The sequence below is a fragment of the Pleurodeles waltl genome, chromosome 9 (assembly GCF_031143425.1).
Source record: "Pleurodeles waltl isolate 20211129_DDA chromosome 9, aPleWal1.hap1.20221129, whole genome shotgun sequence".
Taxonomy (NCBI): domain Eukaryota; kingdom Metazoa; phylum Chordata; class Amphibia; order Caudata; family Salamandridae; genus Pleurodeles; species Pleurodeles waltl.
The window spans coordinates 336,246,723-336,274,519 of NC_090448.1; the positions used below are offsets into that span (position 1 = coordinate 336,246,723).

Here is a 27,797-nt window from a genome sequence, read left to right on the forward strand (position 1 = left end):
AATAACCACTGCTCCTAAACTCTATGACCCTCATTACGACCCTGGCGGTGGATGATAAAGTGGCGGTAATACCGCCAACAGGCTGGCGGTACTACCACCAAATTATGACCATGGTGGTGATATCTCCGATAGACAGCCAATGTGCCACACCGACAACAGTCACCATGGCGGTAGCCACCTACAGCCAGGCAGAAGACAAAGTACCGCCCACCATATTTTGACACAGGAAACCGCCATCTTTTCCGGGGCGGTACCAATGCCATCAAAAGCCTGGCGGAAACAGAGCACAAAGTCAAAGGACTCACCATTGGAGATACAGGAAAGAACTACGCCGCCATGGAACCCGAACTGCAAGTCTTCCTGATGATCTTCTACGTTATGCTCCACCTTGAACACCATCGCCGGCCAAGACGACGGTGAGTACAGCCACCTAGCACACAAGTGAAGGTGGGAGGAAAATGAGAGTGACATACATGCACAACATACACACACACACACACACACACCATACACACAACCAGCTGCATCACAAAAACAAGTAGACCCCGAAAATTTGCAGAATAATGCAAGGACAACAGGAATTGACAAAAGTGATTGCAATCAGTTCAATAACAAAATAAAAACAAAATTCCGATTTGGCCATGAAACAGATATGTACACTTGTATAAAAACGGGACACTGCCCTGTCCATACTTCAAAGGGCCCACATGGCCACAGGGCACAGTCCAAGACCCAATTTGAATCCTGCAACAATCCTGATAGAACACTGCAGGGGCATCAGTTGTCAAATAGGCAGGCCCCTCGGGGTGGGGGGCTTTCAGCCAGATGCGGGAACAAGCCCACTGGTTCTGGAGGGGGCAATATGCCCTGTGCTTTTTCCGGGGGAAGGGCATGGCCACAGTCTCTCAAGTGGTTGACATGCTCACTGGTTCTGGGGTGGGCAGCCCGCACAGTAGCTCCTGGAGAGTGGGCAACATGGCATCCGCCGGCGGGGATGGCTGCAATGTGGTGGTGGTTGTGGAAGGCTCCTGGACAGCCCCTGCACTCTCTGATGGCTGCACAGCCACGGCTGGTGGTGGAGGCCCTGTGACAGCTGGTGATGGTGGTGGTGTTGTTTGGCTGACAGCTTCCGCTGGCGTAGATTGCCTCCTCTCCTCCTGGACATGGGTTGGGGATCCCTTATCCTTCCTGGCAGGGGTGGGTGGGCTCTTCCCCCCTCTGCCTTCCCCTTCTTTCCAGCCGGTACAGGCTCCAGCTCCTTCCCCTTCCCCTTCTTTGCAGCCGGTGCAGGCTCCAGCTCCTTCTTTGCAGCCGGTGCTGGACTCTTCCCTTTCATCCCAGGTTGTGTGCCTCCTTCCCCTTCAGTATTGTTAGTCCGGTATCCCTACCTCTCAAGTAGGTGGTGCTACCATTGTCTCCGTGGACTGTTTGGCTGAGGTGCTGGACTGGGTCCTTTCTACCCTGCCCATACGTGCAGGACGGGGGTGGGAGGAAAGAGGTCCATCGTGGAAAGGAATAGCTTTTTAGGTACGTTGGGGCGGGAAGAAGGAGGAGTAATGGGAGTGGAGGATGAGGGAGTGGTCGTAGGAGGTGTATGTCTGCTGGATTTGGGTGCAGGTGCATGGGCTGTATGCTGTTGCGAGGTGGATGGCTGTTGGGTGTCTGAGTGCTGGCGTTTGTGTCCCTTGGGGGGAGATGCGTGCATAGATGTTGTGGAGGTGTCTGCCAGGGAGGTGTGTGTTCTGCTTGGTGTGGTGAGGATTCTGGTAGTGGATATTGATGTAGTGCATGTAGGTGTGAGTGTAGACTTAACTGGGTGTGGCGTGGAGGAGGAGGAGGGGGAAGACAGTGAATGTAGTCGTGTCTGCAACTGAATGGGGTTTGTTTGAGTGCCTGTGGGATGAAGTGTGGTGCTTGTGTTTGCCTGTGCCACTCTTGGGTGTTGTCTTGTGCGCATGCTCGTCTGTATGTGTGCTTGGGGTGGGTTGGGGTTGAGGAGATTGGGACTGGGATGTGGAAGTTGGAGGGGGGATGGTTGAAACAGGTACAATGGCTGCCATAAGAGAGGAGGCAGGAGCCTGAATCGATCTCTGTTGGGCCGCCAATCCACTGTGAATGCCCTCCAGGAATGCATTGCATTGCTGCATCTAGGATGCCAGCCCCTGGATGACATGCACAATGGCTGATTGCCCTACAGAGATGGATCTCAGGAGGTCAATAGCCTCCTCACTCAGGGCAGCAGGGTTCACTGGGGCAGGGCATGAGAAGCCTGGGGCGAAGGAGATGCCCACCCTACAGGGTGAGCGGGTACGGGCATCTCGCTGGGGGGCTACTGGGAGGGCAGTGCTGGTACGGGGGTGGCGGCTGTACCTACAGCTGGGGTGGTCACAGAGGTGTCCGCCACCACCAGGGAGCTCCCATCGGAGGAGGTATCCAAACCTGTGTTGTCTCCTCCAGTCTCCGCATGGTGCTCCCCTCGCCCTCCATTCCGCTGGTGCCTTCAGAGTCGGTGGACTCTGCCTCCAAGGTCCTGTGGGATGCAGCTCACTCTGTCGCTGGTGCCTCTGCTCCTTCGGCAGATGATGCTAATGCACACAAGGACAGGATGACAAAACAAGAAAGGGGGGGGGTAAAGAGACAAAGGATACACAGGGTCAATGACTGCACTAACACCGCCATTGGGGTACACAGCACCCTCACACACAGGGAACAGGCCTTCGCACTATGCATGGCACTACCAGAAAAATGGCTAGTCAGCAAGGAAGGAGGTGGTGGTGGTGGTGGTGGTGCACACACCACCAGCTGCAGCACACCTGAGATTTAAGCAGCCCTGCCCAGAAGTGAATAGTAACAAGCTAGGCAAGCAGTATTTTACATTCAAACACTTAGCCACCGAGGACCTACGCTGTTATGTCTGCCCTGGCCTACGGGCACCCAAGGACACACAACCACCACCCGGATACCACCCTACCAGCCGTAAGTTGTAACGATAGCCATTGTACTCGCCCCATTGTGGCTGCTGTGATGCCTCAAGCACCCATCCAGCTCAGGGTAGGCTGTCGCCAGTATGTGGGCCAGCAGGGGGGTTAGGGTCCGACGGGCACCCCTTCCTCGTTGGGAGGCCATCCCCAGCTGGGCCTCTGTGGCCTCCCAGCGTCTCAGGTCCTCCCACCGTTTGACAGTGGGTGCGCCGTCTGCCGCAGACCCCCCAGGGTTCGCACCTCCTTGCCGACGGCACGCCATATTCGCTTCTTCTGATGGGCGCTGACCTGCAGAGGCAATACACGGAGAACACCATTAGACAAACAGTCCAGCCTGTCACACAGATGGCCCACCACACCCGTTTGCATCACCATTGGCACACACATAGCCTAGCCCACAACACGTACACCGCAAAGAAGACATACACCCACCCCCCTTACACAAGGCCTTCACACACAACTCCATGCCTTCAGGCCACATGCATCACGCATCGTGCCCACAGTGTACTCACCTGTTGGTCTGGATGCCCATACAGGAGTCTGTACTGGAGTAGGACCCCATACACCAGTCACTCCAACTCCTCAGAAGTGAAGGCTGGGCCCTTTCCCCGGTCACACAGGCCATGGTAGGTTCCAGACACAGGTCACAGCTGCACATGCAGTGTAGGTCCTCTCCTATGAAAGGTCAGGAAACAAGTGAGGAATCAGAACATGGCGGTCACGTCTGCAGGGGTGCATACCGTCGCCACCGGCGTAGATCCACATTGGCCAGTGTACACAATATTAACCAATGAGGAATTGCACGGCGGTTCACGACCGCCTACCGCCACGCGCACAATGCTGGTGGCATTGCCTCACTTCCACCTGTCCCTCCACATAGGGCAGGCAGTCGCCATTTCAGGGGTGGGGTGAAAAGGCCTATCAATAATTGCTACGGCACAGGATCAGTGGCATATACTTTATAAAGGACACTGTCCCATAACATGTTTGCACGATATGGACTGCTGTTGTGGCTCCATTGTTCAGTTTGTGACAGCCTACTCACTCTTGTGTCCCTTAGATACCTACCGCTGCGGATTAATAGGAGATGGAGACATACCCCCGTGTACAGAGCCCTGGTGGACTTTGCTACACTAGAGGACAGTTACATAATACTCACCTATAAACTGGACAGGGCCACAATCACAGAGCTGTGTGCCCAAATGGAACCTGACCTGATATCAGCTATCAGTCATCCGCCTGGGATCCCCCCCTCTTGTGCAAGTTCTATCAGTGCTCCATTTCCTTGCAACTGGTTCTTTCCAAGTGACAGTGGGCTTGGCAGCAGGAACGTCACAGCCAATGTTCTCAATAGTGCTAACAAGAGTCTTGTCTGCCCTGATAAAACACATGTGCAGCTACATTGCTTTCTCCCAGGTTGAGGATTCGGCCACTGTGAAGGCCAGGTTTTATGCAATGGGACATACCCCAATATAACTGGGGCGATTGACGGAACACATATTGCATTTGTAGCCAGAATGAACAGGTGTTCCGGAATCGTAAGAGTTTTCACTCAATGAATGTGCAGATGGTGTGCTTGGCGGACCAGTACATCTCCCACATCAATGCTAAATATCCTGGGTCGGTGCATGATGCCTTTGTCCTGAGGAATAGCAGCATCCCAAATGTGATGTCCCAACTACAGCGGCACAAGGTGTGGCTAATAGGTGAGCCCTGGTTCCCACCCAGTATATGTTGATGTATGCCTATTGTGTTGGCCATATAGGACAGTGTGTGGCTAAATGTTGTCCCTCAATATTTGCAGGTGACTCTGGTTACCCAAACCTATCATGGCTGCTGACCCCTGTGAGGTATGCCAGGACAAGGGAAGAAGAACGTTAAGGCACATGGGCAAACCAGAAGGATCATTGAAAGGACTATTGGCATCCTGAAGGCCAGGTTCAAGTGCCTCCATCTGACAGGTGGATCCCTGTGCTACTTACCCAAGAAGGTCTGCCAGATAGTAGTGGCATGCTGGCCCTCAGACGCCATGTACCTTTTCTGCAGGAGGAGGAGGAGACTGGAGATGCCCCTGTGGCAGCAGTGGACCCCGAGGACAGTGAGGATAAGGAGGCAGAGTATGAGGGTAACAGAACATCAGTGATACGTCAGTACTTCCAATGACACACAGATGAGACGGTGCAACTTCACCTTTCTATGAGTATTGGTGTATTCTGTGTGGCATTGGCATTTGCCCTACTTACTGTTACCTATGGATATTCATTTTGCAGATGTTGGTGATATGAAAACATTCTCCTGGTGTGATCACAACAGACAGCTACAGGTCATTTGCAATAGTATTCTATGCTCATACTACTTACAGTTCATTGACAATGGTTGTAGCTATTTCAATCAGTACAAATTTGCAAAACATGAAATGCTAATAGTCAAATTTTATCTATGGATGTTTGTTGTTGTGCTAATATATAGAGGGGAAAGTGCAGTGGAATGGGGTGATGATGGAGGAAAGTCCAGGGTATTGTTCCAGTCTATTTGTAGCACAGGTGCAGTGTCCAAGGGGCCATAGGAAGGAGAGCAATGGCAGTTCAAGGTGGACAATGGTGACTAACTGGGACACAAGGGTGACAATCAGGAGAGTCATTTCCTGACGGTGGTCTTGGCAAGTGTCTCTGGCTTCTGTCTGGTTCACAGGGAACATTTGCGGGGTGGTTCACCTTCTGCAGGGGGAGGGGTGTTGGTGGTCTGTTGGTCCTGCGGTGGGGCTTCCTGGCAACTAGCAGAAGTGGAGGGCTCTTCAGAGGACTGGCTAGTGGCAGGGGCATGCTGGTGTGCTGTTGCCTCCCTCATGATGTTGGCCATGTCTGCCAGCACCCCTGCTATGGAGATCAGGGTGGTGTTGATGGCCTGCAATTCCACCCTGATCCCCCAATACTGTCCCTCCTGCAGCCGCCTGTTCTCGTTGTCTAGGATCTGGCCCATCGTGTCCTGGGAATGTTGATAGGTCCCAGGATCTCAGAGAGTGCCTCCTGGACAGTCGGGTCCCTGCTCCTGTCCTCCCCCTGGCACACAGCAGTCCTCCCAGTGTCCCGGTTGGGCTGTGCCTCTGTCCCCTGAACGGTGTGCCCACGGCCACTGACCCCAGGTCCCTTCCTGTCTTGTGGGAAAGGTTTGGCCTGGGGTCTCTTTACAGATGGAAAAACTGCCGATTGAAGTGCCCTGGGGACAGAGGTGTGGGTATGCTGGGTGGGTGCTGGGGTGTTGGATCCTGATGGGGGAGGCTCTGTGGTGGTCTGTGAGTGGGCTTGGGCGACTGGCTGTCCAGTGGTCCCTGATGGGCCAGGTAAATTGTCCAGATCCTAAAGTCCAGAGTTACTGTCATCACTGCGGGCCTCTTCTGTTAGGTGACTGGATAGTGGTGGCACCTCCTGTCCAATGACATTGGCTGGGGTACCTGTGGGGATGTAAATGATGTATTATGCTTCAGGTGTCTGACATTTGTACTTCTGTAGCTTACTCTCTATGGCTGTTGTTCCCCTGCCAGCTTTTGCTTGTGTATGTTGGCGCATTGTGGTTATGTTAGTTTCCCTATGCTGTGCATGCTTTGGTGAAGAGTGTCCATGCAGGGCTGGGAGGGGTATCCATGCATTGGTACAGCATGCAGGGCTTGGCATTGGGATTAGTGAGATGTGATGGTGGAGTGTGTGGGGTGGCATGCAGGTATGGGGGTGAGAATCGTTAAAAGTAGACTTACCAGTGTCCAGTCCTCCTCAAACTCCTGCAAGTCCCTCAGGATGCAGTAATGCCAAGCCTTGCTCCTGCCATGCTGTGAGTTTTGAGGGAGGGGGTCCACCGCCAGTCCTCTGTACGGCGAGCTGGTGTCTTGCTGCAATGGAACGTACCTTCCCCCGTAGGTCGTTCCACCTCTTCCTGATGTCGTCCCTTGTTCTTGGATGCTGTCCCGCGCATTGACCCTGTCCACGATTCTCCACCATAGTTCCATCTTCCTTGCTATTGATATCTGCTGCACCTGTGCTCCAAAGAGCTGTGGCTCTACCCTGACGATTTCCTCCACCATGACCCTTAACTCCTCCTCAGTAAAACGGGGTGCCTTTTTTGGTGCCATGGGTGTTGTGTGATGTGTTAGTGAGGGTGTGTTGGGTAATGTGGTGGGGTGTGTGATGTGGAATTTGTGAGGGGCGTATGGGTGTGGGTGGTGTGCGTGTCTAGTTGTCTCTGTGCTCTTCTCAGTCTCATGGTGGCTATAGTAGTTGGTAAAGGTTTGTGGGTAATGTGGGTGTGTGTTTTATATTGGTGTGGATGTGGTGTGTGTATGGGTGTCAGATGTGTGTTTGAATTGGCCAATGTAGTGTTGTTTTGTATGCGAGTGTCCATTGTGAGTGCAGCAGTATGTAATGCCAATGGTTTACCACCATTGAATGTCCGCCGTGGTGATTCGTGGGTCATAATGTGATGGGTGTTGTTCTGTTGGTGTAACGGTGTGGGTTTTGGGACCGCCAGTTTATCACTGACCTTTGGGCTGGCGGATTTGTGTATGTGGCTGTATTCTGTCGGGTGTGTGTCATAATATGGTGAACGGATACTTGCCAGCAAGTTGGCGGCTGTCAGCACAGCGGTAAGCTGCATTTACCACCAATGTCATCATGAAGGCCTATATCTTGTGCCCATTTCAGAAATACATAAAAGTATCCTTGAAACTAATTTTTTACTCTGGTCTTTTTCACTATAAGAATTGGTCTATATTTGGTACTCAATGAAAAAACACTGTACGATGCCGCTCAGTTGTTTGCTCTGGGTACCTTGGGTTCTTGGAGAACCAACAAACCCTATTTATATCCCCACAACCAGAAGGGTCTAGCAGATGAAATAGTAAATTGCTTTGGTCAATGTGCCAACCTGACAAAAAGTTACAGATGAAAATGTCACAAATGCCTGTTTTTTTGTTGTTGTTTTTTTTTACTATTTATTCTCAATATTTCTTTTTTTCAACAGTTATTTTCCTTGGGAAAACTTTTGAGGGATCTACACATAGGACCACATGCTGAATGTGGAATTTTGACTAATTTACAGAAATCTATAGTTTTTCTGGATCACCCATGGGCTTCACACCCGGATTTCCACCACAAACTGGAAGTGGGTTGAGAGCACATAAAACTAGAGAAAATAGGTTACCTCTTAGAAAAATGCTAAAACTGTGGTACAAAATTTGTTTTTTTGATTCAGCTGTACACATTCCTGAAAGCTGGGAAGACGGTGACTTCAGTACAGCAAATCGTTTGGGGGTGCTATTTTGAGGGAGAAAAAACAGACACGTTCATCCAAAGCATTTTCTTCCTACTTTTCATAAAAAATTCAAACTGTTGCTATATTTTGCCTATTTTCTAAGTCCCATCCAGAGAAATCCACAAACCCTGGGCACCTTTAGAATCCCCAGGTTATTGGGGGGGGGGGGGGGGGGGGGGGGGGGGGGGGGACACAAATGCGGCATGGAGAGTTTATGTGCACAAAATGTTATGGAGGCCTAAGCGCGAAGTACTCCAACTAGCCAAAAAAAAGGGCCAACTCTTGGGGTTGGGGGGAGGGTGAGAAAGCCTAGCAGCAAAAGGGTTGAAGTGTCTCTTAAACATAATCGGCTTCTTCTCAGGAGGAGCTTGTTTATGGTTTGGAAAGAGTAATCTACGCCTAGCGATCAGGACTGGCTTTTAGATTTACTAGCAGGAATTAGTTTTTTTTTTGCTTTGCCAAATAGCTGTGATTTGCAGAATTTCACTTCTGCGATCCACTAAACAGAGGGTGAAAGGCATTGAAGGTAAGCCAAGAAACATGAAATTAAAAAAATGTTTCAGCATTTTGCGGTGGTTAGAACGTGGGTTAGTTTCCAGCTAGCTGTAAGCGCAGTAAGAGTCCCCATCCCCCAACTTTGCTTTCAATTAGTTCTACATCCTATTGTTTTGCTTTTAGTTTGACTTTCCTGTACCAGATCTGTGTGTATAAATTATAAATATTTTTTTATAGACAGAAATTGATTAATTGGATGAGTGGCTCAGCAAGGTCCATCGTGTAATAAAATGTATTTATTTCCCCCCAATGCAGTTAGTACGCGTTAGGCATGGCAAGTAGCAGTACCCAGAAAACACCAAACATTGGGAGTGATCTTATACCATGCCCTGTGCCAAGGCCCATACCCACAGTATCCTCTAAGCATGTCCTGTAGCTGTGCCTAATGACAATGAGCACAGGACGTCTCTACCAGAGATCATTCAATAAAAATTCCATTTTAATAATAAAGACTGTTTAGTTCAGCTAAAACTCCTTTAGAAATGGAAGAAACACCATCCGTCAAGCTGCCGTCTTTAATCTGTTGGTTGCCACGGACGAGCTGGTCTCGCCCTCGGCCACGTTTGTTGTGTGCCGAGGACGAGACCAGCTCGTCCTGAACCCGTCCTCCCCTGGGCAGGCATGGAAGGGGAAATCGCGTGCTGACCTCATCAGAGGTCGCATAGCAATCATGCTGCAGAAAAGCCCACTAGACACCAGGGAGTTTGTTTTTTTAGGCATAAACAATGAAGAGGAGCCACCCATTAGGCCAAAACCATTAGACACCAGGGATTTTTTTAATGTCAATTTCAGGCAAGGGTCATTCCCCTGAGGGGAGGCATTTTTTTTTAAGGCTTTTTCTGACCCCACTCCCCCCAGCCCACATTTAGGGGCAGACTGGCCTATTTTAACTGGGCCAATCTTCCCCTAAGGGGGGCAGAAGCCACTACGCACCAGGGATTGTGGGTTGGGGGGGGGGGGGGGGGGGGAGTATGTGAGTGAGTGTGTGTTGTTTGGGGGGGGGGGGGGGGGGGGGGACACAGCCCGTTGGGCAAGGGTTGCTCCCCATGAGGGCACATTGTTGTGGGCCATATCTGCCGCCAATCAGCTTATTTTTTGAAAGGCCCATCTGACACCAGGGAAGAGACAGAATGCCCACTAGACACCAGGGAAGATTAAAAAAATAATAATTAAAATAAAAAGGGAGGGTGGGCCATAACCCCACCCCAAATAAACAGGGACAAAGTTGTTCTGCCCACCAGTGGGTAGATGGGGCAGGTACCCCCGGTCCACTCCCTGGGGGGGGAGCCTACTAGATGCCAGGGAATAAAAAAAAAAAAAATTAAAAAAAATAGTGGGGTGGTGGCTACCAACCAGTATGGGCATGGTTATACCCTCACCCCAACTGAAGGGGGGCGGCAAGGTAACAGTCTTTCAGTTCTCCCCTCCGCACATCCAATGGCAAGCAAGAAGACATTTGATTATTTTGGGTTTTGGTTTTAGATTTGGGCCATGACAGCTTGGCTAACTCTCAAAATCGACCCACCAGGAATTCTGAGGGCTGCACTTTTTGGACTTTGGGACGCTGCCATCTAGAAAAAAAAATCTACAAGACCTAGACACATCTAAAAACTAAACATCTGGGTGAGTCCAGGGAGGTGTGCTTCACATGCATCCCCCACCGTTTTCTTACCCACAATGCCCTGCAAACCTCCAACTTTGCTTGAAATCAGGAATTCCCCCCCCTCATTTTTGCGATGGAACCTTGCGGAATCGGCAGGAATCCACAAAATTCCTACCACCCAGCACTGCCACATCTATAACGATACAAATTCTACCCTACTGGTCAGCCTAAAAACTTTTTTATTCCCCCCCCTGCCCCCCCCCCAAACTGCCCTTTTGGACCCACTTTGGTTCCCCCTCAATTTCAACATGTTTTTGGCTCTTCCCAGTCACAGGCACCTGGCCCACCTACACAAGTGAGATATCATTTTTATTGGGTGACTGAGGGGAACATTGGGTGGTAGGAAATTTGTGCTGGTGTGGCATAAATGTATTTTTTATTTTATTTTTAGCTAAATTTGAGGTTTGCTGAGGATTCTGGGTAAGAAATCACTGGGTGATCCACTTAAGTCACACCTCCCTGGACTCTCTGGGGTGCCTAGTTTTCAGAAATGTCTGGGTTTAGTAGGGTTCCCTAGATAGTTGCTGAATCCAGGACCAAAAACGCAGGTGCCCCCTCCCTCCCTGCAAAAACAGGTAGTTTTGTAATTAATAATTCTGATATGTCCACGCAGTGTTTTGGGGCTTTTCCTGTCGTGCTAGGCCTACCTACACAAGTGAGGTACCTTTTTTATCAGGAGACTTGGAGAAATGCTGGGTGGAAGGAAGTTTATGGCCCCTCTCAGATTCCAGAACTTAGCAGCACCGAAACATGAATGAAACGTGTTTTTTTGCCAAACTTTGAGGTTTGCAAAGGATTCTAGGTAACAGAACCTGGTGAGAGCTCCATCCTGAATTCCCTTAGGTGTCTAATTTAAAAAATTTTTTACAGGTTTGGTTAGTTTCCCTAGGTGCCGGCTGAGCTAGAGGCCAAAATCCACAGCTAGGCACTTTCCAAAAAACATGTCAGATTTCAATGTAAAAATGAGATGTGTCCATGTTGAGTTTCCTGTCGCGGGCACTAGGCCAACAAACACAAGTGAGGTACCATTTTTATCGGGAGACTTGGGGGGGACACAGAATAGCAGAACAAGTGTTATTGCCCCTTGTCTTTCTCTACATTTTTTCCTACAAATGTAAGACAGGGTGTAAAAAAAGAAGTCTATTTGAGAAATGCCCTGTAATTTACATGCTAGTTTGGGGACTCCGGAATTCGGCGATGTGCAAATAACCACTGCTTCTCAACACCTTATCCTGTGCCCATTTTGGAAATACAAAGGTGTCCTGGATACCTATTTTTCACTCTTTGTATTTCACCAAATGAATTGCTGTATACCCGGTATACAATAAAAACCCATTGCAAGTTGCAACTCATTTATTGGCTCTGGGCACCTAGGGTTCTTGATGAACCTACAAGTCCTATTTATCCCCGCAACCAGAAGAGTCCAGCAGACGTAATGGTATATTGCTTTCCAAAATCTGCCATAGCTGGAAAAAGTTATAGAAGAAAATGTGGACAGAAATTACTTTTTGTCACCTCAATTTCAATATATTTTTATTTTAGCTATTACTTTCTGCAGGAAAACCTTGGAGAATCTACACAAATGACCCCTTGCTGAATTCAGAATTTGGTCTACTTTTCAGAAATGTTTAGCTGTCCGGGATCCAGCATTGGTTTCACACCCATTTCTGTCATTAACTGTAAGAAGGCTGACAGCACACAAACAATATTTCAAATGGGGCATGTCCCAGTAAAAATGACAAAATGGTATTGAAAAATGTGGTTTTCTGATTGAAGTCTGCTGGTTCCTGAAAGCTGGGATAATGGTGTTTTTAGCAACGCAAACCGTTTGTTGATGCCATTTTTAAGGCGGGGGGGAAGTGGGAGACATGCTTCTGCATCCCTTTTCCCCATTTGTTTTTATAAACGAAATTTTAGCTGTATTTTGGCTAATTTCTTGGTCTCCTCCAGGGGAGCACACAAACTCTGGGTACCTTTGGAATCCATAAGATGTTGGAGAAAAAGGGACACAAATTTGGCATGGATAGCTGATGTGGACAAAACGTTATGAGGGCCTAAACGCGAACTGCCCCATATAGCCAAAAAAAAGGCTCAGCACAGGAGGGGAAAAGGCCTGGCAGCGAAGGGGTGAAGAAAACTAAAAAAAACATTTAAAAAATAAAGCACACCAAACAAACACGAACCTCAGCCACAATTAAAACTGTGCCTTATTCTGAAAGTGAATACAAGATTTGTGAGACTCTTAAATCGAAAGGTCAAAGGATTCAGATACTGAAATATCAAGTTTCGCAGCACAGGCAAACGTGAAAACCCTAGGTTATGGTAGGGAATGATCCAGAACTGCAACAACGGGCTCACAACAAAAAGGAGACCTAACGCATTTAAACAAAACAAAACCCATGGGATAAGTCAACAAATGCTTTTAAGCAAAACAAAACCCGTGAGGTAAGTGTGCTTCCAGAATATACTCGGCCCACAAGACAAAAACACATCAAATCTTTGTAGCCAAAGAAAACATACACATCACGATGTTTAATGCTGTCATTTCCCCATCCAAAACTACTGATACTGTGAGGATTGCGATGCAGAACTACCAAGAAATTCCAAGTAATCCTTATGGCAGGGGGCTAGGGGGAATTACTAGGGATATTTCTGTTACCACGATGATTTCGCCAACTAATTCAACATTAATATTTCAATAAGTTATGCCTAGTGAATATGTTTCAGGAAAACCCTGTGTTATTACTAGGTGCAATAATGCAAACAGCATCGAGCAAAAGCTTGGGGCATCCCTGCAGTGAAAGGAAAGGGGGCACTCACCACGCTCCAAGCTCATGCCACACCTCCCATCTTCATGAGGTCTCCAAGAGCCTAGCTATTACATATTACATGTTGCACAGTCCCATAGACAGTGCTTAAATTGAGCGGGTGGAGGCCACTAGCACTCATTTTTTCTTCATCAGACTGAGACACGGCAAGAGAGAACAATTCTAAAGGTAAAAAGGAGAAAGGATAGAAAAATAGTGACAAAGGGAGAAAGCAGGAATGAAACAAACCTGCTAGAACAGATAAAATGACAGGCGATGGATAAAAGAGGCAGCTTAATCTACTTTGACCACACTTAACACAAAGCCCTGTTTCCAAAGTAGACCTGCAAAACGTTGTCTGCTTATAACATCTAGCGCAAAGGCAATTGGATTACAATTTTTTCATGGAACATAGCTAGATTGGAATCAAAGCTCGAGGATGGTTACTGGGTGGCATCTAAGTTCCAGAGAGATCTGTTGTGTACGAAGACACATGAGCAGTGGACAGTACTACAGCTGTACTGACACCTCGTGAGTATATGGCCTTTGCTAGTGAGGCAACTAGATCCAGCAGAGGGAGTGCAGCTGGGAGGTTCTCGACTTGGATCTCAACAAAACTGGATTACGCAGCAACACAAATCCCATCACCTATGACTCCATTATGCATGCTGCATGTAAGACTGTCTAAGGTTCAAATGAAAACGCACACTAATAGATGTTATAAATGTTTATTTGAAACCAAATCAGTACGGTGAACATGTCGCCCAATTAGCAGTTTTAAAAGTAGCAGTTTGTGGGCTAAAGGCCAAGGTGAGCCCTAGTGCAAAGTACATTATGATAGTCTGTGGAGACTAACATCCATCCGCCCAAAGGCCTATCGCACCAAAAGGAAGAGGAGGTGAGCTGGGGCATCCGGAGGTCAGATATTGGAAGCTCTATTCCATTCAGCAGAAAAAGAAAAGGAAGATTAATTGAAACCCAACTATTCGATCTGCAACCAAGCTTCTCACATGACCGAACCATCTCAGATAGCCCTGCCGCCCCTATCTTTCGAAGCAGTGAGCAAACTAGTTTGATTGATTTCATCCTGTTCCCAAATGACCTATGGAAATTGGTGATTGACATTGAGGTAGTTCAATGGCCTGAGAGTGACCATGACCCTCCATTTTTTTTTAGATATAGAATTGTGGCTGGACCTGAAAAAGTCATGTGCGTCACTGCTAGCATTGTCCTAGATAATAGTAGGAGAGCAGTAAAATGGAGCACGGAAGCCTACTTAGAAGATAAGAGTACATTGATGGCATCAATGGAAGGATTCTTGCTCAATATCTATGCTGCCAAGGACAATGACCATAATGTCATATTATAAAATTAAAATGCTGTATCAAGTGAGGTCACACGCTTTTGGTCTGCCCCGTGGGCAGTCAAGCATAACAGTGAGAAAAACAATACTGGTTGGTTTGGCAAGGACTGCAGCATTTCCAAGCTAGAAGTTATAAAGGCATACCAGGACTGGCACTTCTCATCAGCAAAGGAGCTAGCATTCAAGACTGCAAAGAAGAAATATGAAGCCCTATTGAGGGATACGAAACTGTGTTAACAAGGAGTCTGTAGTGATAATATCAGCAGAAAAAAAATTGATCTTTTTGATGGAAAATTGCATGAGTATTCAGAGATGGACCCAACAGCCAAGACCGCTACACCTCTGCACAGACCTGGGTGTGTCACTAAGACGGTGTGCCACAACAGCGACTGCACGCTGTAACCAGAATTGGTCACCAATCTCACACAATTCAATATTTTGTGCCCAGATGTAGCAAGAGCGATCTTCGAGCAGAAGGTCAATAAAGCACCAGACCCTAATCACTTTCCAACAGACATGTTCCACTCGGTTTCTAAAGTCTGGTCAATAGTTCCAACCAAGATTTTCAATGCAGCCCTGGGGAAAAGTTATATACCCACCTCATGGCAATCTGCCATAACAGTACCCTTCCACAAAAAAGTTAGTAACTACAATGCAACTATAGGACTACATCATTACTGGATGGTACTGGGAAAATCTTTGGCTGTATTCTTTTAAATAGGATACAGGCTCGGACAGACCAAAACAGGGCTCTAATCGAAGTACAGGCTGGATTCCGTAGGGGTATCAGCACCATTAATCAAGCAGTAAAATTATGTATAGAGTGTGTGAGTGTGTGTGTGTGTCAAGTACATAAAAAAAAAATAATAATAATAAAGTGTTCAGGTCTCCTTATATTTATCATTTATGGCTCTCAAGTCAGCGATTGGTCAATAGATCTTTCCTATTAGAATTGGTAGACAAACTGTGGGGGAGGGGGTTTGCGGGGTAACAGAAAAAAAAAAAAAAAAACTTCTTCTCCCAGGCGTACATATCCTGCATGAATAAACTGGTGCCTGCGTCCGCTATGGAGTCACATTCAAATGTAGTTCCTACTTTAAAATCTGGTCAGGTGCACAACAAGGCTGCGTACTCACCCTGCTACTGTTCTCCCTCTTTTTGAATGACTGAAGAATTCCTCTTTAGTGGGAACCCGGACGTTCCCAAACTAAGCAACAAAAATATAGTCATGCTTTGTGCCAATGACCAAGCAATATTGTCATGTACCTAAAATGAAATGTACTTCGCTCAACAACTTCGAGAGCTTTTGCCGCTACAAAGATTTACACATTAACAAAGGAGACAAAAATAATGCCAATGTCAACAGTCTCACCTTTAAGGAAATCTGCAAGGATAGCTGGACAGGCACTTGAAATTGTTAGGAACTACGATTACCTGGGAATTCTCTTTTTCAGCAAACCAACGTGTTGAGACCACGTTGAAAACCCAGTAAACACTTTGCAGCACTTAATAAATTCCATCATGTGGGTTGAGTATAAATTCACCTGCAACGCCCGAGCGTCATCTTTCAAGTATAGAGGCAAAAAGCAATGGCTGCAGCAGTATATGCTGCCAGGCTATGGGGATATAGTGACTGCAAGCAACTCTAAAGCATAGAATTTTCATTTTAAGGTCTCTCATGAATTCAGGCCAGGGCATGCTGTGTCTCCCTCTATTATTGGTGCTGGGACTGTTGCCCATTTCTGACACTGCCCTGGTGCTGCATTGGCTATACCTAAATTTAAATCGCCATAGGGTGTCATATCAAAAAGCAGTTCTTGAAGTATCATCCCCAGGCGAATTCTAGCATAACACCTGATTAATCCATGTAAAAAATTGCTTGAACAAACTTGGCTTAGTCTTCTCTGGTCTAACCCAGCCAATGGGGTTTGCGATACAACTGGTATGGTCAAAGATGCCTTTGTGAGCTCGAAATTCAAGCCTTGCATTGGACTTGCATACTCCTCAAAATTGACTGTTAACTATTTCCCTTTAAAACAATCACTGGGCATGGAAATAGATCTACATGAAATTGCTCCCAATGCATATCGCACTTTATATTTAAAATTCTGCTTAGGCACTTCTATCTACCAGACTTTACCCAGCTAAATTTGCTGCTAATCAACCTATGTCTGAACTCTGACTGCAAATTTGGAGGTTGGGGAATTTAATACGTTCCCTGCTGTTTTGCACACAAAAAACAAGCACTTACGCTTTAAATGGTCCGCACCATGGTTTAAGCAGTTTTCTAGCACAACTTCTTCCAAAGCAATTGCACTTTGCCTTACAACGGACACTCCGGCGATATATATACCCATGTCAATCTATATTTGGATAGCCTGGATCGCAAAGAGAAGGCAACAAAAAGCCCTCCCCTCGTGCCTTTGAGTAACTATGTAATCTCTTCATGTATATCAAGTAGCGTTTTTACTCTTTATTTGGCATTATGGATTACTACTAATACTAGTTTGGGATGTATGTCTTACTAGCTACAAGAGTGTTCAGTATGGCAATGCTAGCTTACTCTATATTTTTAGTGTAGCACGTTCCCGAACAAAACGAAAATAGATTTTTAGACCAAATCTTCTCTGATTAGGCTTCTTAACCCGAAACTAGCTAGAAGAATGTAGTGACTTAAGTATTGGAAATGCTGATGTTTGTTTTAAATGTTTGTGTATTTATAAATTGCACTATTATAATTGCTAAAACTGTTATGGTATTTATGCTAAAAAAAAAAAAAAAAAATACTGGTAAATAAAAAATAAAAAATAAAAGAAGAAGAGGTATGTGTTTGAATCAAGAATAAGGAGCCTTTGTAATAGGCACCCTGACATTCGACAACACCAGCTGAGGGTTTCTGAACAAAACACTAGGCCTCAGCACTTATTTGTTTGAAAATTAAGCACTTCCCAATTTTGGCACTAGAGTGCTTCACGTGAGACGTACTTTCAAGGCTCAGACTTCATATATCTGAGCTATTTGTTAGGCTACATAGATTTAAGAGTCTGCGGCCTTAGACGGTAGATCTATCCCCTTCAGATGCACTGCAACTGTTGCATGGCTGCATAAGCAACACATAGATCAAATACAGAGTGGTCTAATCATTCAAAAACAATGTGTAGGAAGAGGATAATCCTTCATTCTCCCCAACTCCAATCTTTAAGGGGGGAATCCCCAATCAGAGATCCAGCAGGGAGATGTTAGGCTGAAAAGGGAATTCTGTCCCCTTTCATTCAGTACCCTGCCTCACTGTCTACACTCCCCATCCGAATGGTCAGTATGATAGCAGTGAGCTCCTAATGGTGCCAACTGCTTACATTTTCTTTTTAGGGTCGAGCGCACAAGCATGTTGTAATCTCTCTGGGGGCTTTTAACCACGCCCACCCTTGCTTCTTGTTGTGCTTGTTTTAAATGCTTTATTTTTATTGGTGCATTATGTGAAATGTCTCTCCTTTGTGCACTGAGTTCCCTCCCCAGGCGTTTTAACTAAGTGAACATTTCTGTTGGCCATCACACTATGTCACACTTCCTCCTGTTACAGCATGTGATGGCCCGCCTCCGGTTTCGGTTTGCCTATCATCCCAGCTGCAATCCTTTCAAGACATTCACGCAGGGCTCCAATAACTTTCACATCCAAGGCAGCGGCGCAACTTTGCATCGGCTTGTTCCTTTTCTGTGTCTCCTTCATGCTTATTGCATGGCGCTTTGAATCAGCTCGCTTATGTGAAACTGTTTTACTTTTCATTTTCAATTGATTTTGCAAGAAAAGTCCAACTATTAGTTTACAATCCTAATAGCTCTAACTCGAGCAAATGTGAGACCCATTGCATTGCAAATGATTGTTTTATATTGAAGTCAGAGTGCTGTGTGTGCTAATTATCACAGAGTCCAAAAATATAAATAAATAAAAATTAGAGCGTAAATACTTTTTCAAAAAGAAAATCCATCTTGTGCGTGCACTAGGGGGATTTTCATGCCCAATGTGGAGGACAAGATGTTTGCATTCTCCACAACACAAAGGTAATGAGGACGAGAACAGCCCATCCTTAACACTAACAGGGTTACGAAAAATAATTCTGGTCTCGTATCCACCCCATCCATCGAGGGACACAGTAGGGCTATCGCCAATCCTCTTTTCCCTCAAGCTGGAGCCACTGGCTTGCATAATGAGGCAACAACACGCAGAGGTGACCGTGGGGTTCTGTCTTCGCCCACCAGTGATTTTGCTATACGCCGATGATATGGTGTTATACGTCTGTTCCCCAGAGGTTCATTTGGCTCAACTCATATGTGAAGACGTGCGATTTAAGCAGCACGCAGGGCTATAAATTGGGGAAATCACATGTCCTGCCCTTAACTATTAATACTGTCCAATACCCTATGGATTTCCCACTGCAACGGTGCTCAGATCCAATTAGATACCTAGGAGCTTGGGTGCATAGCGGTCCAAATCTTTAGTGCACTACAATTATGGTAGGAGGATCTCCAACCTTGAGGAACGGATAAAGAGGAGGTCGCAACTACCCCTGCCCAATCAGGTGGCTGTGATAAAAATGGTGATACTACCACAGCTTCTGTACCCATTTATAAAAACATACCAGCCCCCTCCTTTACTCAGGCATTCTTTAAAACGGTACAATCCCTTCTCACATCACTGGTCTGGTCGACAACTGTGCACAGCATGGCATCAGCTTGCCCTTCCCTTTGAGCAGGGATGATTTAATGCCCCTGACCTCTGTCTTTACTATCTGTGTGCTCAGGCCACCACACAATTACTGGGTCCGTGCCCAGCACTACTCACTGCATCTTGCAATCAAACATGATGACGCCTACCCTGTGCTGCTCTCGTTATTAATTACACAGGTGCGGCTGGAGGCATTACCGGGTTGCATAAATACCATCAACTGTACGCAAAGGGCATGGAAGGCGTTTGGTAAACTACCAATATTTGCCCCAACACTTACATTAGCCTATCACCCAGCTCTGTTGGTTACAAAGGAGCTGAAAGCACTGTTCCTCCTGACACTGGCTCGCATCAAAGTGATGGAGGACATATATCCGAATGCCCACTTCGTTGAACTCACAGATCTCCTGCAGCGAAGTTGCCGCTCGCCCCTCTTGCACTTCACTTATCTAAAATTGAGAGGCAGCCATGGGCAAATATTACCACCCCGTCTTCTCACAGGCCTCTCCACGCTTGCGGTCCCTTCAGACTTTATTGACTAGATCCACCTGCACAGGTTTAATCACCGTCTTATATGAGGTGGCGCAGGCTGATGAGGCGTGAACCAATGACGCACCACTAGATATTGGAATGCTGTGCTTGACACGCAGCTCATGGTGTCGGAGTGGTTCTTTTGCTGTACACTTACGAGGCAGCTTACTGCAAATGGAACCTATGTATTATTTATTTCAAATTCTTGCAGCAGATATATTACACCCCTACACAGTAGGCTAGATTTGGACTCCAGCATACAGATAATGGTGAACGCTGTTGTTGGCGGCTGCAGATTTCTTACATTTAGCCTTGCATTGCCCTAAGATCTACCAATACTGGGTACACGCAACACTGACATTGACAGCTGCAACACTGGAGCATATCCCCTGTGTTCTCCGCACATATGTACTGGGATATGTTAAGCCCCTGCAGCCTGTTAATCACCAACCAGTCGCAATTACACTTTTGGTAACTAGGCAGCAGGTGGCTATTAACTGAGGTAAAAAATAAAAATAAAAATAAGAAGAACTATCCAACAATGGGTCAAAGATGGTGCTTTTTGCTGGGACCAACTGGAGACCTGTGCAGAAGAGCTGCTGAGGGCATCTCGTCCTAAAGACTTCTGGGCACCCATGACAGCATATCTTTTGTCATTAAATGTTTAGTGATAACTGTGGTACTTTCTTAGATAAGAGCCATGATCCTCTTAATGTTAACACCATACATGAATATTCTGTGACATTGTACGAATGTTTCTATGTTATTCACAGAGCGGACTTGTGATTGTGCAATTATGGCTTGAAATTTCTTTAAGGTTTTTCTTGAACATGATAAATAAAAAAATAAAAAATTATATATATATATATATATATATATATATATATATATATATATATATATATATATATATCCAAACAAAAGGCCCCACTAGGAAACCAAAAGGAACACTCTCCTGATTTCAAGTTATCCAGCATGACGCGTTTCAGCTTGAGCGCCTTAACCAGCATTTGAAAAGGCACTCAAGCTGAAACTTGTCATGCTGGATAACTTGAAATCAGGAGAGTGCTCCTTTTGATTTCCTGGTGGAGCCTTTTGTTTGGACATTAACACGTGCAAGCCACTTGCACGTAAGGAAGCACCCGTCCCTTTAGGAGTTTGGCATTAAGAATAAAAAGTGGCATTTGTACTGAATATATATATATATATATATATATATATATACACACACACATATATACACCTGCACATCATACTCTGTAATAAAGTGATATCTACCTTAACCTGCTCGCTTGCCTTTACCTCACACACTGAAAATGTTTCCAAATCACCAACATGGAGTATGTCCAAAAATAATCCACAAAAGCTTTGAGGCAAGAGCAATCAGGAGTAATGTAAAGTTTACTGAAGCCACAAAAATGTAGGTGCTCAGAATGAGCCTCACTTCCTGGATCAAATTGTTTTTCCCCATTACCCATAGAATAACAACACTTATTCTACTCTACTAAAAGCAAGGTCTTGAGGTTTAACGACATACATTTTAACGTTACACAGTCCATTTCTTAAAAGTGCTCCACGCGTATCACAATTCAGCTCTGCGTCTACATGCTAGAACAGGTTTTTAAAACAAGGTGAAAGATTATCATGAGTAACATTTTCTTGTCACTATCAAGGCACCACCAACTACAGCAGAGAATGAAAACAGAAAGAATGAATCCAGATTAAGCCCTTTATGAAGGCCTTATGATAAGGGATATAGCTTCTCTATTACTCTTTCCTTTAAGTAGATCCCTAGCCGACTGGTGAGTTTGGGCAGCTAAATGATGCTCTCTTCAATAATCACTGTCTCAGATAATGCTTTTTTGTCAAAAAGGTTCTCCAACAACATACTGTATTTATAGAGTGCATTCAGGCCACAGCATCGAAGCGCTACGGAGGTAAGTGAAGGAGCCCAAGGAGAGCAAGAAATTCAGAGAGGAGCACTAACGCGTGTTTTAACCAATTTTATGAAGGCTAAGAAATTTTATTCCTTCCTGATAGCCAAAGGGAGGGAATTACAACATTCAGATGAAGCCACCGTAAAAGCTTTGTCTCCCCATTTTGCTTTGTAGGTACGGGGGACCTGAATTTTAAAGGCTCCTACTGAGCTTAGTTGACGCTTGGGTTTGTACCAGCATAGTATGGAAGTCAAATATTTTGGGCCAATTCCATGAACTGCTTTATAAGACAAGCATACGGTCTTAAAAGTAATACGTCGAGCCACTGGAAGCCAGTGTAGTTGTTTTAAAATATTGCTGGCTGATTCTGAGCCGGGGAGGTTTAAAATAGCTTGTGCAGCAGTATTTGTAATCAATTGAAGTTTCTTTAAAGATGTTTTATCCAAATTAAGCATCAAAGCATTGCAGTAGTCCAGTTTGGAGATTACCAGAGCCAGAATCACTATAATCCTCCATTCCCTTTGGAGAAACTGGAACATTTTCTTTAGCAACTTCAATGTCCAGCAGCTAGTTTTAACAATATGATTGACATGTGATCTAAAGGAAAGGCTGTTGTCAAAAATGACACCTAAGTTTTTTGTGGCAATAATAGGAGCTGGGAGAGTGCCACAGTCCATTGGCCACCAGTAAGACTTCCACAATTCCTTTCCTGATCCAAAGCATAATATTTCGGTTTTATCCCTGTTTAATTTAAGCCAATTTGAGTTCATCCAACCATTGACTTCCTGCATACATTCATTAAAGCGATCAGCCACTTCCTCCATATTTTTGTCAACAGGGATGATCAATTGAGTATCATCAGCATAGGAGGTTGGCCAGAAGCCAAAGGAACAAATCAATTTGGCTAAAGGAGCAACATATAAATTAAACAAAGTGGGGCTAAGTGACGATCCCTGGGGTACACCACAAGGTAGGTGATATGCCGGGGACTTGAAATCACCGCAACTCACCGTGTTCCATCTATCTTTCAAAAAAGATTCCAATAACTGAAGAGCCTCATCTCTAATCCCTGCTTGATATAGGCGGGATATCATAATCTGTGGTGAGATGGTGTTGAATGCCGCAGACAGATCCAGCAGAACTAATATAGCCCCTTTTCCTTCATCCACTATTTTCTGAATCGAGTCAGATGAGGTAATGAGGGCAGAGTCCGTACTATGAGCCTTCCTAAAGCCATGTTGAGAGGCATCTATTCCTCCTAGAACCATCAAAAAATTGGCTAATTCCATATTAATATGCTTTTCCAGGATCTTGGCCAGAAAAGGGAGAAGAGAGATAGGACACAGATTATTTAGGTTTGTGGTTAAATCACATTCTTGCTTTGTGGGACAAGTTGATAACAGAATGCCAACAAATTGCAATACTACCTACAACATTTACTCCTTGGGGCTATCAAGGTTTGATCCCAGTACAGGCAGATCTCACCAGAAAATTGATCAAGTCACCTTCAAATGCAAGCAAACACAGCTGCCATAGTACGAGCCAGCTAACATAAAAACACCAGTGGCTCACTGAGCAACACTAAAAGTCAGGAAACAATTCCGTAGCAAGCAGCCTGTTAAATAAATCAGTGCACTGGCTGGGGTCAAAAACTCAAGACTTGCTGTATAGACAGCCAACACAACATCTTTATTCGGATAATCAAATATCCGCAAAATAAAAAATAAAAAATAAAAAAAATAAAAAAAAAAAAACACACACACACACACATCAAATGTGAGATAAAACACAATTATCACACACAAAATAGAGCCAACCTGAGACAGCTGAATAGTTGCTACATTTGTTACATGGCCATCTTAATAATAAAGCATAGCACGACGAGCCCGAACAGTGGCTCTAAGAAAACAGCCTACACTTAGGCTTGTCTTGGCTTGGCATCAGCCATTTGCAGCAAGAAAATGAAGGGCGCCATGAAATCCCTAATATTCTGTGTTTTTTGATAAGCGGAAATAAAAAGTGCTTTGGGTATCTCAAATAAAATTTACAAAAAAGTGTGAAGTGCTGCATGGTCTGACCAGAGCGCCCATCCCAAAGGCAGGGGCATGCATCAAGGTTCATTTGGAAGCCCCGTGGAAAGAATAATAAAAGTACTGTAGTGTACCAGCCCTAAACCAAAAGAGCAAACTCAGTTCCTAGCGCCCCCGCACAGTAAATAAACAACTGATAGACGGGCTTGCTGCAACCATATTCAGATACGTTGCCACAGTTGACTTCCCCTAACCTCATTCAATCTTGCGTAGTTCTCAATATTAAACTACGTTTGCCTTACAATGAGTAAAAACAATATACATAAAACGATAGTATAAAAAGATAATTAACGAGTATATAAAACAAATAAGCATCAAGATAAAAAGAACGACGAACAGCAGTACAACTCCACACAGGGCAGTTCATTAATTCATAAAGCCACACCTCGCAAATGCATATACCAATACAATACCATAATCTGGGCACCAAGCCAACACAATAAATGCAGCTACCAACCAGTCACACTTTTTTTGTTTACATTTACATTATTTTCAGGGTTTGTGAAGATATGCTGTAAACCAATCTTTCGAAAGAGACTCCACACCGGATAACCATGGAATTTGGTGACCCCTATCACACTAAAGACAGTCCCCGATGATATCCCTGGTTAAAGTGGCCTATACATTTCTCCATACTGATAACCACAGTAATGCAGGGCGTGCTCTAATGTAGACATTTTATGTACGGTAAGCCCAGTTCTTTGTGGCAAATCATATAAGATGATGATATAGGGACTGACAGCACCTTTCTACAAAAACTGTTTTTGTCAGTCTGAATATCATCGCAATTAGTGTTACCCCATATTCCAGCTCCAAATGTTGAGATAGGAGAATACTGACTTTTATACATATGCAGCTAAAGACGCGCCCCCTCCACGTGGCTGAGGTAGGTTACATCATAAGCCAACTGCCCTAGACATTTTAGACCTACTCTGAGTGATACGAGGCATCCAAGATCCTGATGCAGCAAAGGTGACCCCTAAGTAGGAAAAAGTGATCGTGCATCTTAAACTGTTAGTGCCTACTTACTAAATACCTATACTATGACCAAGCCACTAAAATCGCAAGTGTCAGCTCCACTATCAACCTAAAATCAAGTGTATTTCTGAAACCAACAAGCAAGACTGTTCAACCACATTTATAGAAATCTTACCCAAATCTGCTGAAACTTTCCGAAGCACATACTGTCCTCTATTGAACTGCACCTTGTCGAAAAAGACTAACAGCCCAAACCTGTAAGAATTTGGACAAAAGTATACAGATGCAATTGCTTCCCTTTAGCAGTGCATTACTTTTTTTTTTAAACTCACTGGGAAATATTTCTAATTTACAACTTTCACTGCAGCAAGGAATCATTAGCTCCTTAGCAGTAACAGTTTTTCAGCTGTAGGTCATTTTTTGAGACATATCAGTGGGCAGGGAATGTCTCTTGCAGTTTGTTATGGACTCCTCACTATTAGATTTGATTGATGAAGTTGTTTTTTTCCTTTGGCGACAATCGGATGGATGCCAAATTGTTCATGCAACTTTACTCCACCACGATAGTGACACAGTTGGCTGCAGAAAAAATAGACTTTTTTCATGTGTTGCATGTGAGAGGGGATTCTTAAGGATACCACTTTAAGCACATCGTATTTTTAATGTGTATTTTAGTTTGTTTAATAGGCTAAAGCCCTAATAAGCGTGTGTACACATATATATTACTACAATGTCAGAAGGTTCACACATGTCCATTTAGAGATATCAAAAGATTACATGTTGTCAACTATGCCATCGACGAGTGATGGCAGGATCATCATCAAGGGAAGATTCAGTTGGAGGGCACAAATATCAAATCAGGAGAGGGTGGTATGGTAACACATCACAAGTAGACGAGGGACAGAGATCAATAAGTGTTCGGGAATATCAAATAGGTGGCGTACCACTAATGTCAAGAAGGTAGAGGGGATTTGGAAAGTAAAATGAGCAACGAGCGACTGAGAAGACAGGATGTTGCAGGGGAAACAAAGTCTGATTATAAGAGCAAAGGGGTCAAAGAGGAGAGAGATGATAACTCAAAGTGTGAGCAAGTAAAAGGTATCGAAGTTAGGATGGCGTCAAAGCAGACACGAAAGGAGAGTTAACCCTGACACTAAGGCGATCTAATAAAAGGTGGGCAAGTGATAAGTGCATGCAATTAAAGGTACGGGGAAATCGACATTCAGATGAGCAGGGAGGTCAACATTAAACTAAAACGGTGCTGCTCAAATAGCAATAGGGACAAATGCGAAAAACCAACAACAGTCATTGGGCTTCTGCCCATGCAGAGGTTCAGGAGGGGCCCCTGTTGCTCCATCCACAGCCCTTCATAGCTTTGCGCAATGTCACTTCCTACCACACCTGCTGCTGACACTTCTAAACAAGCATGGGACCTAAGTGTTGTGAATTGCTAGGTGGGAACTTTATAAGCAACTAGTATATCTGAAAGTGAAGGAATCTCCGAACGGTGGTCATTGTAGGGTCGAAACTCGCCAGGCTTCCGACTTCTCTGCTCGTGCCTCCAGGAGTCGCCCCTCCCCGGGTACTCGGTAGCCCCAGTCAGGCCCATGACACGGCATTCCCGGCACACTCACCAATCCTCTCCATTGCGCAGGGGAGTCCTCAGCAGCTCTCCCAGCTCCTCTTTCTGGACCTCGGGCGGTGGGTCCCGTTGAGCTGCGGAGAACTCTAGACGCAGGGTAGACGACTGGTTGCCTCCTTCCGCCATGCCTGAGTTCGGGTAGCTACTGTGGTAGCCTGTCAGTTATTGCGCATGCGCGCGCTGCAACCAAACGCAGGACAGCACTTTCATACAGCAGCGGTCACGGAAGGGCTGTGACTCAACGCGGACCTACATACCCCGTATAGCTCATTCGGTTAACGCTGCACTTTAAGCCCCGCCCTGTCTGTAAGACAGGAATGGGTCGTTCCGCACCTAACATGGGCACTGTGGGAGCCGGGTCTATTTACCCACACAACATGGTCGCTATCTAGACTCTGCGTACCTTTTAGAAATGCAGTTCTAGTCTTTGTCTATTACGTTCCGATCAGAACGGCACGTGCACAAACATTTGGCGTAGCCCATTGAGGTTTAGAAAATGCTACGAGCCTGATCTGCTTCTGCCATTTTGAAGTCAGTCAAACGTCTCTGTTGAGGTCTAACAATCAGCACAATTTTTCACTACTCGACATGAAGCTCTGGCGTTTGTGTCATGTCGCCAACCAGGCGTAAGTTTTACAGTCTGTGATATGCAACACTGTCCACGATAATGAAGAACACAGCGACGTTCACAGCGATCTCAAATAATTTACCCATCGGTCATCAGCGGCGAAACGAAACCTAGGGGAGGGCGGATGGAGGGCTATTTTATTACACCTGATCATTTCCAAACTCAGGATTGTTGAACTTTATCTGTAGCAATAAATACCATATTCACCCTTTCAGCACTCGTAACCAGCGCCTAAGTGCTGTATTTCAATTTCACTTTCTTTCCCTGCTTTTATCTCACCCGTTGCTTTGTAAACTCTCTCGTTCTAGCGTCCTCCCGTCTCCGTCTCTCTGTTAGGTGTCTATTATTCAACTGTGTTTTTTTATAGCCGGCATATCTTTTTCTGGTGTCTCTTTACTCTTTATTCTCTCTCCTGTCCTCACATTCTTGCTACTTTGCTCACCTATCTCTTTATAGCCTAGTTCTCTCACTCCTCTGTCGCTTGGTCACTTAACTCTTAAAAGTTTGCATGACCTACTTTCTATGGACTCTTCATAGGGTCTTCTCTCCTCATCATTTCTCTTTCAGTGGTGATTAATTCTCTCTGTTCTTAGTGTTC

General features: G+C 45.4%; 1 protein-coding gene across 1 annotated transcript in view; it reads right to left on the bottom strand.

The window, feature by feature from the left end:
• The window catches only part of USP4 (ubiquitin specific peptidase 4), a 789,752-nt gene extending 762,927 nt beyond the window's left edge, over positions 1-26,825 (bottom strand). The window contains exon 1 of the mRNA XM_069206879.1: positions 26,564-26,825. Coding sequence (XP_069062980.1) covers positions 26,564-26,697 — 134 coding nt within the window. The 5' untranslated portion in view covers positions 26,698-26,825. The remainder of the gene's footprint in view (positions 1-26,563) is intronic.
• Between the last annotated feature and the right edge of the window lie 972 nt (positions 26,826-27,797).